Here is a 17,502-nt window from a genome sequence, read left to right on the forward strand (position 1 = left end):
AGGCATGCTTTCCCGAAGAAAGTAATGTAAAATGGATTAATCCTAGGCTTTTAAAAACAACCCCTAAAACAGCAATTTAACATTAATTTTACTATCTAACAAGACCATTGATCCATAAAATGAAAGCAAATAAGACAGTATTGTAGATGATAAAAATTAAAATTAATTTTTCCCCCTAACCTGCACTGATGATAGTCATTGTTTGGAGGGGGCAGAGCTTTTATCCATTTCCACAGTCACACAATCAATCAGTAGCTGAACTGGGTTCCACAGAGTCACAAAAACAAAGTCACAAGCCATAGCCACGAAAAAGGCACACAAACAAAAATGGAAAAAAAGCTCCAAATATCAACTTTGTGTTGCGTGGGACACAGCAGCTGACAGACTCAGCAGGAAGCCTCCAATCAGCAGCAGGAAGACTCAATTTAGAAATGGAACAGACTCAACAGGAAGCGGAACATGTTTTAATTCCGAGGCAAAGTTCACAAACCGAAACACCTACTTCCTGGTTTGCAATTTACTATTTCCAAGTTGTTTATAAACTAAGCTGTTATAAAACCAAGGTACCACTGTGTGGGAAATTCCATGACATTTTGACATGAATTTCAAAAAGGGCAGATAAGACTGCTCAGAGGGGCCACCCAGCTTCGTGGACCAGGAGACCAGTGACAGTTTCACCCAGGAAGAACCATGCTCAGCAGGGGCTGCTGGGCACCTTATTAGAGAATGAGTTATAGCTGTAGCCTTTATGAGCCAGCTACATCTGCCTTTTCAAGAACGTGTCTTTGAAAAGAGAACCCAAGAAAATTGGGGCAATACAGCAAGTGGACCACAAATTAAAGATCCACAGTGCAAGCCAAACTATGATCCTTTCCTTCTCTGCCCTCTTAAGGAAGGCATTTTTCCATTCTTTTTAAATAAATGCTTTTATAACTCCACTCACAAAATATTGTTCTGAATCTGTGGCAGCCCTCTGCTTGCTTTCAGATGCAATGATCAAGAACTGGGACATTTCACTTCCACTTGCACTTTCTGCATGAGCTATTTTATCTCCTAATCTCCTTAAGAGATTTTCTAGAATAAAACAAGCAGAAAACAAACAAAAGTCTTCAAGTGGGTAGGGAGGATCCTAGCAAATCACTGGTGTTGCTTTATGCAGATGACGCAGCAATCCTCTCAAGAACACTGATGAGGCCTTAAAAGAGCCATGAAAACACTGGCAACATATTGCAAGGAGAGCCAATTGGAACTCAATTACCAGAAAACCAAAATTATGGTTTTTGCCAAGAGGCCCAAACCACATGCATGGTACATCAATGGTCACAAGATTGAAAAGGTCACTTGCTTCAAAAGCCCATGGCGACTACTTTGCAGGGAATGCCCAGAGAAGCGCAAATGCTATCCTCAAGTACCTCAGGACCAAAGGTGGACACTATATACCTGCAGCCCTCAAACTGTTTGAGGCTAAATGGATTGCACAGCTGTTATACAGTGCCTAATTAGGTCCCTCTGACAACTACGCACCACTATAATTGATACAATCCAAATTCTTAAGATCTGCTCTACAAGTGCCTAAACACGTCTCCAATGCTACCATATGTCTTGAAACTGGATCTATGAGAATCGAGGCCAGAGTGTGGCTCGCCACTTTTAATTACTGGTTGAGACTATCTTTCTTCCTGAGCAGCCTTGCTCCCCTGACTATTAAGGATGATTTCCAATCAACATGGAAACGAGCAGTGAAAAATATAACTACTCTAGGCTTCAACCCACAGATTTTACTTGACATAGAGCATGAACAAGCTAAAAAAACAAACAAACATTAAACAGCATGTGGAAGACACAGAATGTCAAGCAGACCTAGCCAGGTCCCCAAAATTTCTAATCAGTGAAACCAGTAGATACCTCACCTCCCAAATGCCATATATAACCAACCTTGAAATCCCAAACAGTGTAGGGCCTTCACTCTGGCCTGTTGTCAGGCCCTTCCCTCAGCCATTCAAGAAGGCCGTAATAGGAAGCCACCATACGAGGAGTGCTCTGATGGTGTTTCCTGCTTGGCAGGGGGTTGGACTCGATGGCCCTTGTGGTCTCTTCCAACTCTATGATTCTATGATTCTATGAGGAGAGGAAATGCCCCTGTGGCTCTGGGCAGGAAACAATGGAAAATGCCTTTTTCCATTGCCAGTACTATATAGACATACGAGCCAGGTTTATCCTGCCTATCCTGCACAAATTCCCAGGACATACAGAACAACTCAACATCTCCCTACTACTCCAGGATGAAAACCCAGATGTTACATACTCAGTTGCTAGGTTTTGCACTGCCATGATGGATATTCGCTGAAGGATGGTTTGTGCTACAAACCAGTCTTAAACTGAAGGCCCATATTGCAAGACCGCTATTCCCCTAAGCTCCACCCCTTATAGTTGTTTTAACTGTATGTCTTTTAGTCCTTATCTGTTTTAATTATCAGTTCTTATTCCTCAATTATCTATTCTGTACTCTATTCACATGTTTTATCCTATGCTTGTTTCCTTGTTCTTATTTGATTTAACAATCACCTGTTTAAATCTCAACTGCTATTTTATTCATATGTTTCTCTTATTCTGGTCTGTGACTGTAATAAAGTTTATTCATTCAACAAATCACTGTTAGTGATCTGTACCCCAACCAATCTGAATTTAAGATTATAGTCCCTTTGCCCTTGGGAAAGTTCCCCATCCATCTACTGTTTAGACAAGAATTTGGTATTGTAAAAACTTAGCAAACACCCTCAAAACAAAAACTTGTTTGTGAGAACTTATAAGCTCCCCAAGCTGTAAGCACCTCCCCTTATCTACATAGACCAACCTTCACCAAGCTGGTGCCCCCCAGATTTTGGACTACAACTCCTATCAGTCATGGCCTTGCTGGCTGAGACTGATGGGAGGGTACCAAACTGGTGTAGGATGACCTGTCCTAGACATATCCCTCTAGCCTCTGAATCAATGCCATTTGTAAGTCATTTGTTCAAGTCCTACCCTCCAGAACAACTTCTGAGATATTTGAATATGGTCATCGTATTTAAACACTGGTTTGGGTCATAGCCTCTGGAGCAGGACAAAACAGGTTTGTTCCCTCTTCCATGACAGCCCTTCAGATATTTGAAGATGGCTGTCATATCTCCTCTCAGTCTCCTATTTTCCAGGCTAAACAGACCTAGCTCCTTCAACCGCTCGTCATAAGGCTCGGTTTCCAGACCCTGGTTGCCATCCTCTGCACCCGTTCAAGCTTGCCAACATCCTTCTTAAATAGTGGTGCCCAGAACTGGACACAGTATTCAAACAGAATAATGTATGCAGGTTGCTCTAGACTTGTGTAAGATACTTTCCAAGGTGATATTGCTGACTGTTAATGCTGTTATACTGTGTAAGACATAGCTCCCTGTTGCCTACTTACCCTTTGTCTTACTGTAGGGATGCCTCCAGGATCCCGTTCCATGGTGGGTTTCCATTTCTAGAAAAAGGGAGACAAAGAGGTGATGCGGTGAGTAAACAGAAATGTTCTGCATTTGGAAATTCCCATGAAATTAGTAGAGAAGAGCTGAGAGAAATACAGGAGAGGCATGATTGAACTGGCTTCCCTAACTTGGTCAAATTCAGATCATTTGCAAAGAGATTCAATCACAGTTGTGCCCATTCCCAAGAGGCAACCACATGAAATGTTTGTGGGACCAATATCAGAAGGATGCAGGATAAAAGCCATCCAAACCAAACAACTCAGTCTGCATGCTCTGCAAAACTTTAAGGTCAATCTGACACACAAACTCCCTAAATTTCTGCAACTGGAAGTCATTTGTAGTGGAATTCATCCCAAGCTCATTGGCAAAGAGCATTTCCCCACACTCTCAGCAGAAAGATCAGCCAAATAGCTAACAAGCTGGTCAAAGCCTGGATTCAAATACCCAAGTAAAGCTTAAAATTAGGACAGTAGGGATGGCATAAGTGTGAGGATTATCAGAATATGCCCATATGGGAAGTACCGTATTTTTTGCACCATAACACTCACTTTTTTCCTCCTAGAAAGTAAGGAGAAATGTCTGTGCGTGTTATGGAGGGAATGCCTACGGGTGGCATGCCTACGGATTTTCCTCCTCTAAAAACTACGTGCGTGTTATGGAGCGAAAAATACGGTACTCAGCATGGGTATTGCTGTTAACACACATATATGTCTACAGCCAAAATCCAGCGTGCTCATGTCTATAAGTCAATGCAGACACGTCATGCACCCCTTGGCAGAGACAGCATCAGAGAAGAAACACAATATGCCTATTAACTGCACCTCATAGAATCATAGAGTTGGAAGAGACCACAAGGGCCATCGAGTCCAACCCCCTGCCAAGCAGGAAACACTCCTGACATATGGTTGTCAAGCCTCTGCTTAAAGACCTCCAAAGAAGGAGACTCCACCACACTCCTTGGCAGCAAATTCCACTGTCGAACAGCTCTCACTGTCAGGAAGTTCTTCCTAATGTTTAGGTGGAATCTTCTTTCTTGTCGTTTGGAACCATTGCTCCATGTCTGCTTCTCTGGAGCAGCAGAAAACAACCTTTCTCCCTCCTCTATGTGACATCCTTTTATATATTTGAACATGGCTATCATATCACCCCTTAACCTCCTCTTCTCCAGGCTAAACATGCCCAGCTCCCTTAGCCGTTCCTCATAAGGTATCGTTTCCAGGCCTTTGACCATTTTGGTTGCCCTCCTCTGGACACGTTCCAGTTTGTCAGTGTCCTTCTTGAACTGTGGTGCCCAGAACTGGACACAGTACTCCAGGTGAGGTCTGACCAGAGCAGAATACAGTGGCCCTATTACTTCCCTTGATCCAGATGCTATACTCCTATTGATGCAGCCCAGAATTGCATTGGCTTTTTTAGCTGCCGCGTCACACTGTTGGCTCATGTCAAGTTTGCGGTCAACCAAGACTCCTAGATCCTTTTCACATGTACTGCTCTCAAGCCAGGTGTCACCCATCTTGTATTTGTGCCTCTCATTTTTTTTGCCCAAGTGCAATACTTTACATTTCTCCCTGTTAAAATTCATCTTGTTTGTTTTGGCCCAGTTCTCCAATCTGTCAAGGTCGTTTTGAAGTGTGATCCTGTCCTCTGGGGTGTTAGCCACCCCTCCCAGTTTGGTGTCATCTGCAAATTTGATCAGGATGCCCTTGAGTCCATCATCCAAGTCGTTGATAAAGATGTTGAATAAGACCGGGCCCAAGACAGAACCCTGTGGCACCCCACTAGTCACTCTTCTCCAGGATGACCCAGGTATTTTACTCGACCCAAGTATTTTACTTTTATTGACATATGGTGGTGAAACATGTCTTATGGACGTAAGAGGAGCCTGCTGGATCAGACCCACAGCCCATTTAGTCCAGCATCCTATTCTCCCAGTGGCCAACCAGATGCCTGTGGAAAACCTGGAAGCAGGACGCAGTGACCTTCTCCCTTCCTAAGATTCCCAGCAACTGGTCTTCAGAGCATTACTGCCTCTGACTGTGGAAGAAGACTACAGCCATCTTGGCCCTCTCCTCCTCCTCCCTGAACTTGTCTAATCCTCTTTCAAAGCCATCTACGTTGGTGGCCACCAGTGATTCCTGTGGAAGTGAATTCCAGTTTGACTATGTACTGTGTGCATAAGTACTTTCTTTTAATCTGTCCTGAATCTTCCAACATTTGGCTTCACTGGATGTCCCCGAGAGTGAGAAAAAGCTTTCTCTATCCACTTTTTCCATGCCATGTTTAATTTTATAAACTTCTGTCACATTACCCACTACTCACCTTTTCTCTAAACTAAAAAGGCCCAAACGCTGCAACCTTTCTTCACATGGGAGCTGCTCCATCTTTTGCTCTCACAGAATACCCACATGACCCACAAAAACTTGTGCTGCAACACAAACATCTTTGTAGGATCCAGCATCAAGCCACTTACTGTGGTAGCAGAGCGCTTTCGACGATGGCAGCTTGCAGCAAGCTGGGCCTTGGGAAGGGGCCCATCCTGGCAGCCAAAGAAAGGAAGAAAGGAGAAAGAGTGAAGATATCCCCACATGTTCAGAGTCATCAAGGGCAGACCCAGCCGAAAGCTCAGTACAGGAGAAAGAAGAGACAACAGGACACCTCTTTCAAAGGAGGAAGATTGTGCTGCAGAAAGGGAAACTCAAGAGATGTATGTTGCATCTCATGTCAGTTTTGGGGCACGAAAAACCAAGAGCCTCAAATGAAGGCCTAATGCAGGCAAGATACAAGGAAGATCCAGGTGTTTCTGGACTGCGTCTTGAGCTTAAAATTGTGCCTATTTTCCCTCGGCTTTTTGACTCAATCTTCCTGCTTCTAGGACTACTCTAATCCATAAGTTCCTCAGTTCCTCCTATTCCCAGTTGTAGCAACCAAGTACAGTGGTGCCTCGCAAGACGAAATTAATCCGTTCCGCGAGTCTCTTCGTCTAGCGGTTTTTTCGTCTTGCGAAGCAAGCCCATTGACGGCTTAGCGCTATTAGCGGCTTTTAGCGGCTTATCGGCTTAGTGGATAAGCAGATAAGCGGCTTAGCGGCTTAGAAAAGGGGGGGGGGAAGGAAAAAAACCCCGCAGGAACTCGCAAGACATTTTCGTCTTGCGAAGCAAGCCCATAGGAAATTCGTTTTGCGAAGCACCTCCAAAACGGAAAACCCTTTCGTCTAGTGGGTTTTCCGTCTTGCGAGGCATTCGTCTTGCGGGGCACCACTGTATGCTAACAATGCACAGATTCTTAGTGTACTTGGTTGCTATAACTTGGAGATTCCGACTAAACATCAGGAAGAACTTTCCAACAGTCAGAGCTGAAGAATAGTGGAATAGACTCACGAGAAGTGGGAGACGTTCCTTCTTCGAGGTTTTTAAAGCAGAGGCTGGATGGCCATCTGTCGGGTATGATCTAGTTGAAATTCCTGCATTGCAGGGGAATGGACTAGATGGCCCTTAGGGTCCCTTCCAACAATTTTATGCTCACCTCTACTTGCAAGCCTGCACTCCTGCCTGCCTGCCCCTTCAGTGCTTGTGCCAGGGCCTAGTCTCCAGCTCAGCACTCTAGGAATATAACTAACCAGAATCAGAAGAGGCACATGTTTAATGCAGCAGGCACTAGCATATCACCATGATCTTTAGGGCTCAAGCTGCAGCACACTCCGCCAAAAGATGATTGGCCACATTTGCTTTCATTCTTTCATGAAGATCCAGTTGGAGGAAGCCACAGCACACCACACTTGAAGATTATGGACAGCGTAGCCAAACCTGCTTTACTGTAAACTGCATTTCAGTCTCTCAATGAATAATGCGATGGCAGTGACCAGCTAGCAGTAGGTTTGACGATTCTCCCCCCTATTATTAATATCCCAAATGAGCAGGGAATGGGAGACCAGGCAAGCGCATGCCGACATTCTGCAGGCCTTCCAATCATATCAGCTCAGCCAGGACTGAAAAATTACACTCCATTATGTCTTGATCCCCACTCACTGCAGATGCTGGTGGTGCAGCTGGCAGCCTCTTGTGGTGTCCCCTTGGGGCCCGCTGGACCTTGGGAGCTGGCCCATCCTGGCAAGCAGAGGGGGAAAGAGGGGGGAAATACAGGAACAGATAAAGGCATACACAAAGCTAAGGGACTTCTGAAACCAGGCATATAATCCTAAGAGATTATTGATGAAAAACACAGCATTGTGTTCCATCATCCAAGGAAATGAGAGGGCTATCCTAGGTTATCCTAACAACCCTCTAAGATGACAAAGAGAATGTGTCTGACAAAAAAAACCAACTTACTGGCCAAGCAGGCATTTAAATCCAGGTCGACCCAGTTCATAAATCGAACTCTCCATTATCTGTCTGATAAATTGGGCATTCTGACACCCACTATGACACACACTACTCCCAGGCTCATGATATGTGGATTTGAGGTGGGGGGAGAACTTGAGTCCAATATCAGATGGACTGTGTGCAGTCACACATTCTTGCCTCTATCATGAGCTGCATGCAGATTCAGTACCACTCACTGTCACGGGTGCTGACTTCTTCTGCCGGCGCTGTGCTGGCGTAAAGGTCTCCTCCATGGAGAGGATTTCCTGGTGTCAAGCAGGAAAGAGACAGAAGAGGCCATCAGGCACAGCACAGACTTGCCAAGGGATGAGGAGGAAACGAGACGCCAAGACATCTCCCCAAGAACAAATACAGACCCAGAGAAAGTCATGCCCAAGGTCTCCAACTTGGCAACTGATGGCTACATATCGCAACACACCAGCTAGTACAGCCAGTGTCCTCAAAAGAGGAACATGAGATCAGCATGCTGCTGCTCCCAACATTAGCCTGACAAGCTGCAGGCCCTCACCATGACTGATGACTGAACAAGAGGGGGAAACATACCAATGGCAAGAGAGGCGCTTTTCCAGAAACCAAGAGGCTACATGTAAATCTATGAAGCAATATAAATGGAATAAAGGAGCACAACATCCACAGGAATGGAATCAACTAAGAGATGTCAAACCCAGAGAAGGCAACACAGCAGGTACTTACTACTGTAAGCTTCTTCGTGCTGTAGCCATCTTTCTTGGGTGGAATTTTTTTCTGAAAGGATCGAGAGATGGTTAGTGCCAGAGCTACAGGTCACCACCTCATTCAGGATCAATACAAATCTCAAAACACACAACCCAAGAGTGTGTGTGACAGGAAGGGCAAGCAGAATATTCACAGAACAAGCTAAAGCCTTTTCTAGAAGAAGGATAACCCAGAAGATGGGAGAGAAGTCTCCAGGTGTGGTTAATTCTGCACTGACCATGAAAAGTGACCATTCTCATCAAGGAAAGCAGAATCCAGCAACATGTATAAACAGTACACATTATTCACATTTCCATCATCCCTTGTTTTATCTAATTTTAAGTATTTTGTAATCATGTTTGACCCTCTACCCCTCCTCCTGAAAACCTCTCTGGCTTCTGAGATTTCAGCAAGCAGTGCCCTTGCATTTTCATGTATAATTTCACAGCCATAAAGGCTAGAAACTGCAAAAGAAAGAAAGAAAGAAAGAAAGAGGGAGGAAGGATTGTCAAGGAACTGAATTCTGTGATAACCATGCCACTGGGCTGTAGCAGAACCACCTCAAGACGTTTTAGGTTCTGTGTTTGAGAGTCTAGGGCTTGCCGATCGGAAGGTCGGCGGTTCAAATCCCCTCAATGGGGTGAACTCCTGTTGCTTGGTCCCTGCTCTTGCCAACCTAGCAGTTCGAAAGCACGCAGTGCAAGTAGATAAATAGGTACCGCTCCGGCAGAAAGGTAAATGGCATTTCCGTGTGCTGCTCTGGTTTGCCAGAAGCGGCTTAGTCATGCTGGCCATATGACCTGGAAGCTGTACGCTGGCTCCCTCGGCCAGTAAAGCAAGATGAGTGCTGCAACCCCAGAGTCGTTCGCGACTGGACCTAATGGTCAGGGGTCCCTTTACCTTTACGGTGAATAGAAACAAGCCTACTTCAAACTATAGTTTATGAAATTGGATTGTTTCCTCTATTCATAGTTAAGATTAAGGTATAATTAAAAGTTTGGACAACCTACTAATCTGTGATTAATAAATCTGAATGTTTTGGTCTCCTCATGGCCTTGCCAATGGAGGACAGTGGAAAACGTGTGAGTTTGAGATGGGGAGAGGAAGGAGGTTAGGCTCATTCCTGTAAGTATTAAGAGGTACTTCTACATGTGCTACATATTTAGGCTGCCCGCGGGAAGGTAAACGGCATTTCTGTGCGCTGCTCTGGTTTCGCCAGAAGCGGCTTAGTCATGCTGGCCACATGACCCGGGAAAACTGTCTGCGGAAGCGGACAAATGCTGGCTCCCTCAGCCTTTAAAGCGAGATGAGCGCCGCAACCCCAGAGTTGTTCGCGACTGGACTTAATTGTCAGGGGTCCCTTTACCTTTTTAATGTTGCTCTTAGAGCAGAGAGACCAAGTATGGATCACATCAAATTGATGGTTATGTCAGGAATTTCAACGTATGCAATAATATTTCAAGGGGAGATCCCAAATCATCCTAAATGATCCAGAAGTTGAGTATTCTTGGAAGTAAAGCGAAGCATGGAGTAAAAAAAAGTTACTATACCATATGGGTTCCTTCATAGTCTATCAAGGATTCCTCAAGGGGGTGGGGAGTAGCAGTACCCAAGATTTCCCCAAAAGAAAGCTTACCTGTGACTTTGATTTTCCCCAGCAATATGCAGCTGCAGGAAACTGTTTAAAATTTATTAGGCTACATTGTCAGTTTGCCCAGGGCAACAGCAAGTCTCAAAATGCAAGCCAGTATTTCTGAGGAACTCACTCCGCAGACAAGTGGAAAAGAATATCAGAAGGTAGAAAGTGAAAGCAACCAATTTAAGTCTTTGATCCAAGTAGCATACACAACGTTGGCCACTTCATTTCAGCAGTTGTAATAGTACCCCAATACTCTGGCCACCTCATGAGAAGAGAAGACTCCCTGGAAAAGACCCTGATGTTGGGAAAGATGGAGGGCACAAGGAGAAGGGGACGACAGAGGACGAGATGGTTGGATAGTGTTCTCAAAGCTACCAACATGAGTTTGACTAAACTGCGGGAGGCAGTGGAAGACAGGAGTGCCTGGCGTGCTCTGGTCCAGGGGGTCACGAAGAGGCGGACATGACTAAACAATTAAACAACAACAACAAATAGTGCTGGAGAAGATAAAAGCATCCATAAATAAAAGAGGGAGATCAGTGAGCCAGCATTTCAAAGTTGCTGTTGTTGTAAGTTATTTGAGGCAACATCTATGTAAGCTTCATACTGTAAACTCCCACAGAAGGGGATAAGGAGTGAATATTTATTCATTAAATGCCCCAACACCTCAAAGCCATCCAATGAATTCAAGAGGTCTCTTAGTATAACAAATATATATCCTTACCCTACCTGTAGAATTTGTCACCACTTTACTTTTAGATGCCTTTGTGATCAGCTTTTTAAAGTTGGACGGGTTATATCAGCAACTATTATTACTATTATTATTTTATTTGAATTTATATACCACCATATACCCGGAGGTCTCAGAATAGTTCACAGAAGAAAATCAAAATATAAAACCACAAACTATATAATCAAAATAAAAACAACCCAATACCCCCCGCCCCCCCCAAAACTGCACATTTTAAAAGAGCATAGGATGTCAATTAAATCAACCAAAGGCCTGGTTAAAAAGGAACGTTTTTGCCTGGAGCCTAAAGGTGTATAACGAAAGTGCAGGGCGAACTTCCCTGGGGAGAGCATTCCAGAGATGGGGGGCCACTGCAGAGAAGGCCCGTTCTCGTGCTGCCACCCTCCAGACCTCTCAAGGAGGAGGCACACGAAGGTGGCCCTCAGGAGATGATCTCAGGGCCCAGGTAGGTTCACATGGAAAGAGGTGGTCTTTGAGGTATTGCGGTCCTGAGCCATTTAAGGCTTTATGGGTCAAAACCTAGAATTGGGCCTGGAAACTAATTGGTACCCAGTAAAGTTGGACCAGGATCAGTATGAAATGCTCAAACCATCTTGCTCTGGTGAGCAACCTGGCCACTGAATTCTGCACTAGCTGAAGTTTCCGAACTGCCTTCAGAGGCTGCCCTACATATAACGCATTGCAGTAATCTAACCTTGAAGTTACCAGAGCATAGGCAACAGTAGTTAGGCTATCCCTGTCCAGATAGGGGCACAGCTGGACCACCAGCTGAAGCTGATGGGAGGCACTCAGGGGCACGGAGGCCACCTGAGCCTTGAGCAACAGCAAAGGATCCAGGAATCCCCCAAGCTATGTACCCACTTCTTCAGAGGAAGTGTAACCCTATCAAGAGCAGGCAACCTCCTGTTATTCTAAAGCAGCAATGCTGCAGCAAGCAAAGGCTCTAGCAGCTCAGTCAGCTGCTTGTGGCTGCAAAGCCAGACAGGATGTATGTGACTGTTGCCATGGAAACTAAGGGGCAGTCCATTCTCCTTATTGAGCACCGGATGTGAGCTCAGTGTGTGTCATATGACCTGTACAGGATGTACATGGGTGGAGTTTGGAGTTTCTCTCTGTTTGTTGAAGAGAACAGACATCTTTTACTGTATGACTGCTAAAGACAGGAATAAAAGCAATGTAGATACATTTCTGTCTGAGTCTGATTCCTCTCCCTGGGGAGCAGGGAGGAGGAGAAGCAGTTGGTGTGTTTTTCTCACAGCCTGAGGAAAATCGCCGGAACGGACCTCGTGTGTTTTTCCTGCCGGGAGTCGCCGGAGGGAGGTCGAAAGAATTCAGCCGGTGCCTGGAGAGATAGGCACATACCTCTGACCGAGCCTGAATTCTAACAGTGGTACCAGAGCTGATGGTTGCTTCGATCCATGGGAGTCTGCATCAAGGAGTGGCAGAGCTACTGTATTCATCGCTCCATGGAAGCCTGAAGTGAGAGGCTATTTCTCTGCAGCCAGAAGCTGACCAGAACAAGCTGAAAGCCAAGCTACGGAGCCCAGGTATGAGATTTTCGGGCTTAGAAGTGTGAATGCAGATTGATTCATTCTCTGCTTCATGGGAGCAACGTTTGGGAAAAACAGCTCCGAGAGAGAAGAGCTCTGCATTCCAAACATTCCTGTGGTTTTTCCTGTCCAAGGAAAGGAATGCTGTTGCTTAGCAACGCAGGCCAGTTTCAAGATAAGGGCTGTAAGTCAGGCTGAGCCTCAGAGAGGCAAAAACAGCTCGTGTTATGACTTAGGCCCAAAGGAACTGTTGGAAGGGACTTTCCAAGCGGCCAGTGTTATAGCTGCCAGGTGCACAGAGTGTAAACAAGCCAGCTATTGGATTTTAGAGGCTTGTGTTTGAGAGTTAATGCAAGGACTCAAAATGGATGCTAAGAAGGGGGGAGGCCTGCCTTCTCCATCCCTCCTGACCAGTGACAATTATGCATCTTGGTCTATTAAGATGAAGGCCTTGCTGCAGAATCAGAGACTGTTTGGGGTGATTGAGAACCCCATCCGTGCTTGGGAGTCACAGGATGTGAAGGCCAGAACCGCTATAATTCTGTGCGTGTCAGACTCTCAGCTTATCCATATACAAGATTTACAGCACGCGAAAGATGTTTGGGACACGCTGAGAAGGACAGATCAGAGAGATGCAGGTTCTTCAGCGTTGCTGTATTTTGAGAAGCTGACCAACCTGAGGCTTGCGCCTGATGGAGATGTTCAAGCGCACCTGACGGAAATGAAATTTCTGCGTCAACAGATGGTGGAACGCAATTTCCGTCTGCAGGAGAAAGTGTTTTGCTTCATGGTGATCAACAGTCTGAATCGGACTTACAAAACAGTTGCCAGTCAGCTGGGGTCCCTCCCAGCGTAAGATCTAACGTCGGAGAGGGTCTTTGCCGTGGTTCTTTGTGAACATGACAGACTTGCTGCCCTGGAGGTGAAGGACAGGGGGAGACGAGAACGGAGTTCTGACACCCCCACTGCTGTAGCTACTGGAGAAAATGCTGTAGCACTGAACGTTGTCCGATGCTACAATTGTGGACAAACTGGGCATCTTCAGCGGAACTGCAAGAAGCCACGTCAGAACAAAGGAGCCAAGGGAAGCTCCACGAAGTCTGAGGCGTCAGGCAGAGGTCATGCCAAGTCAAAGGCAAGGACTGCAAAGGCCTTGATGTCGAAAGGAACCGAGCCAGAAGTGGAGAACGCTTTTGTCATAGATACTGGGTGCACATTTCACATGACCCATCGTAGGGATTTGTTTTCGTCGTTTAAGAAGCAAAGCTTCGCTGTACAACAAGCCAACGGTCAAGAGCTGGAAGCCACCGGAATTGGGACTGTGTATCTTAAAAGTCTGAACTTGACTATAAACAATGTTTATTTGGTTCCAGATTTGAAGTACAATCTGCTCAGCGTTTCGCAGATTGCCAAGAAGGGACTAAAACTGTCCTATGATGATCAGAACTGCGAGATCTACAAAGATGGAGAGTTGTATCTTTCTGCCAAAGAGAAAGATGGACTGTATTTGTTGACTTTTGATCAAAATGATTACATGGAATGTAATTCTTGTGATTCTAACATGATCTCTTTTGCAGGTGTAGCCAAGAAGAACGCCAAGCAGGTCACCCCAAGGGTCGACAGGGCATTTCAGCGGGTGTATGCTGATGTGATTGGTCCTTTAGCACCATCTAGAGGCAATGCAAAGTATTACCTAATATGTGTTGATTCTTTCACAGGTTTTGTCTGGATTTATCTTTTGGAAAGACCGAAAGAAGCCTTAGAAAGGTTTAAAGAGTTTTGTGACAAGGTTAAAAATATGCATGATGCTGACATAAATTGTCTTTGCACAGATGAGAAGCCAATTTTTCTTTTACAGGATTTCCAGAGGTTCCTGAAGAAGAAAGGGATAAGACACAAAATTGCAGCTTCCGAAGAAGCTTGGAACAGATGTGTCTGTGTTAGGGTGAACAAAGAATTGCAAAAGGGAATGGAAGCGCAATTGCTTAGTTCACATCTGCCACATGAGTACTGGGCTGAGTCGCTAACGTCATTTTGTTATACGTGGTTGAGAAAGTTTTCAAAAGAATTGGGAAGTTCTCCTTTTGAGAAACTGTTCCACAGAAAACCTTCTGTTGCCCATTTCAAGGTTTTTGGGTCTCATGTGAGGACAGAAGCTCTGGGTGGAGTAAAGAATGCCAGAGGCATTTTTGTGGGTTATGAAAAGGGTCTCTACAGAGTAATTTTGTCTGAATCTGGTCAGGTGATTCTCACAAAATTTCTAGAGAGTGCTCCTGAACAGGAGCAAGTGATTGTTCACACATTTCCCACAGGTGATGATGATGATTCTGATGATGATGATGATGTTGATTTTATTGAGTTCAGTAGTACTGACGATGACAGCGATAGCTCAGACAGCTCAGTTATCACAGTCATTGAGAGGAAATCTCACACAATGACTAGACCCTCAGAAGAGGAGGATGAACCACTGTTTACAATTGGTACTGGTTCTCCAAAGAGTCCAAAGGCTGAACCAGAAAGCAGAGAAGAGCAGCACCTCTTACGTAGGTCTGAGAGAGCAACGAAGGGTGTACCACCCAAGAGGTATTCAAAGGAGTTTGCCAACCTAGCTACTGCATGTGTTGCTGTTGTAAACGACCAAGGTCAAATTGAAGCTGTGTCTGATTCAGAGACAAAGGCACAACAGAGAGTTGCTAACCAAGGTAATGCAGATGCACTCATTCCTTGGAAGTCACACAACCAGAAGGGACATTGGTGAAACCAATGACGGGTAGTTTCAAGGGTGGAACTGAAACAACAGGGGAATGTTATACATATAACAACTGTTTGTTTTCTTCTCTGGATGACGCTTTGCTCGCAGCACGCATTGATACTTTAGGGGGAGTATGTTATTCTAAAGCAGCAATGCTGCAGCAAGCAAAGGCTCTAGCAGCTCAGTCAGCTGCTTGTGGCTGCAAAGCCAGACAGGATGTATGTGACTGTTGCCATGGAAACTAAGGGGCAGTCCATTCTCCTTATTGAGCACCGGATGTGAGCTCAGTGTGTGTCATATGACCTGTACAGGATGTACATGGGTGGAGTTTGGAGTTTCTCTCTGTTTGTTGAAGAGAGCAGACATCTTTTACTGTATGACTGCTAAAGACAGGAATAAAAGCAATGTAGATACATTTCTGTCTGAGTCTGATTCCCCTCCCTGGGGAGCAGGGAGGAGGAGAAGTAGTTGGTGTGTTTTTCTCACAGCCTGAGGAAAATCGCCGGAACGGACCTCGTGTGTTTTTCCTGCCGGGAGTCGCCGGAGGGAGGTCGAAAGAATTCAGCCGGTGCCTGGAGAGATAGGCACATACCTCTGACCGAGCCTGAATTCTAACACCTCCCACCCATCTGATCTAGGGAACTACCCACTAACAGTGCCTCCATCTTATCTGGATTGAGCTTCAGTTTGTTGGCTCTCATCCAGTCCATTACTGAGGCAAGACACTGGTCCAGCATTTCCACTGCCTCACCTGCAGATGTAAAGGAGAAATAGAACCGAGTGTCATCAGCATACAGCTGACAACGTACTCCAAACCTCCAGATAACCCCACCCAGTTGTTTCATGTAGAGAGGGATAGGATTGAGCCCTGCGGAACCCCAAAGGGTTCCTAAATCTCAACTGCATGAATTGGAAACTCTCCAATGTGGCTCCCATGAGCAGGAGTACTTCTGTTTTTTAAGATATTAATGGATTGAGTTTACTATTGGATTACAATTATAAATGGAACGCAAGAGGGACTTTACAAAAACTTTAGAAACTACCTACGGAGTTCTTCAAATGAAAGACTGTGTGAAATACTGTGATGTTTGGACTTATAATTGTTTTCGTGAGACATCAGCTTGTTAAAAGAGATGGAAAGAACAAAGAGCTGGATGTCCGCCTGGAGCCATGGCCAGATGCCAGTACAGTGGTACCTCGGGTTAAGAACTTAATTCGTTCTGGAGGTCCATTCTTAACCTGAAACTGTTCTTAACCTGAGGTACCACTTTAGCTAATGGGGCCTCCAGCTGCCGCCACAAGATTTCTGTTCTCATCCTGAAGCAAAGTTCTTAACCTGAGGTACTATTTCTGGGTTAACCCTGTAACCTGAAGCGTATGTAACCTGAAGCATATGTAACCCGAAGTACCACTGTATACTTTTGGCTCAGGAAAACAAGATGGTGATTGCTCGGACGCAGTTGGAAAAAACAGCTCTTGAAGGGAGACAGTGTGGAAGACGAATGATTGATTATAACATGAAAGGAAGTACAAAGGAAAAATATTTACACACAGAAAACTACAGGCTTTAAATCCCTCTTGCAAGTTAATAGATATGGATTTTTTGAATATGAGTGAAAGGCATTACACTAGTGGCTGCAAAAATAGAAGAAAGGAATTGCTGAATCAAGATCGGAATTACTGTATTTGGATTATATATGAGACTATGCGCAGGACCTAGGAATAATTATCTCCGGACGATCAAAGAATGGGAAGTCACCAAATTTGTTTAATTTGAAATGTATAATTGGCTTTATAAATTGTATTATGATTTGGTATGATTTGACATTGTAATAATGTGGCCCATATTGGAGTGTTATTAATGAAAAATTAATAAAAAACTAGTGAAAATTATATTTAAGAAGGTGGGGGCTCTACTTCCTTGGAGGTTTTTGAGCAGAGTTTGAATGGCCATCTGTCACAGATGCTTTAGCTGTGATTCCTGCATAGCAGAGGGCTGGGCTGGATGACCTTTGGGGCCCCTTCCAACTCTATGATTCTATGCCTTAAAGCAGAATTGAACAGTAATTGGGGAGTTGGGATGAGTTTATCTAAATCATGCAGACATCCAGGTTATTTTTTCAGATGAAAATGATTGTCAGTTCCCAAACTTCCTTTAGTATCAGTAATAATCAAGCTACTGATCTTCATACTAGGCAATATAATCTACTCACA

The 17,502-nt window shown here is 44.8% G+C and overlaps 1 protein-coding gene across 12 annotated transcripts in view; it reads right to left on the bottom strand.

The window, feature by feature from the left end:
* LOC309331995 (uncharacterized protein) overlaps positions 1-17,502 on the bottom strand; it is a 116,546-nt gene that overhangs the window by 58,828 nt on the left and 40,216 nt on the right. For 7 of the 12 annotated variants that reach the window (XM_081844597.1, XM_081844593.1, XM_081844596.1 and 4 more), the window contains 5 exons: positions 8,576-8,626; positions 8,059-8,127; positions 7,529-7,606; positions 5,974-6,039; positions 3,443-3,499 (listed from right to left, as the gene is read on the bottom strand). In XM_081844597.1, the coding sequence (XP_081700723.1) occupies positions 3,443-3,499; positions 5,974-6,039; positions 7,529-7,606; positions 8,059-8,127; positions 8,576-8,626 (321 nt within the window). The remainder of the gene's footprint in view (positions 1-3,442; positions 3,500-5,973; positions 6,040-7,528; positions 7,607-8,058; positions 8,128-8,575; positions 8,627-17,502) is intronic. The other 5 variants (XM_081844601.1, XM_081844600.1, XM_081844603.1 and 2 more) reach the window with 5 other exon arrangements.

Source organism: Podarcis erhardii, assembly GCF_964252035.2.
Source record: "Podarcis erhardii genome assembly, chromosome: 17".
Taxonomy (NCBI): domain Eukaryota; kingdom Metazoa; phylum Chordata; class Lepidosauria; order Squamata; family Lacertidae; genus Podarcis; species Podarcis erhardii.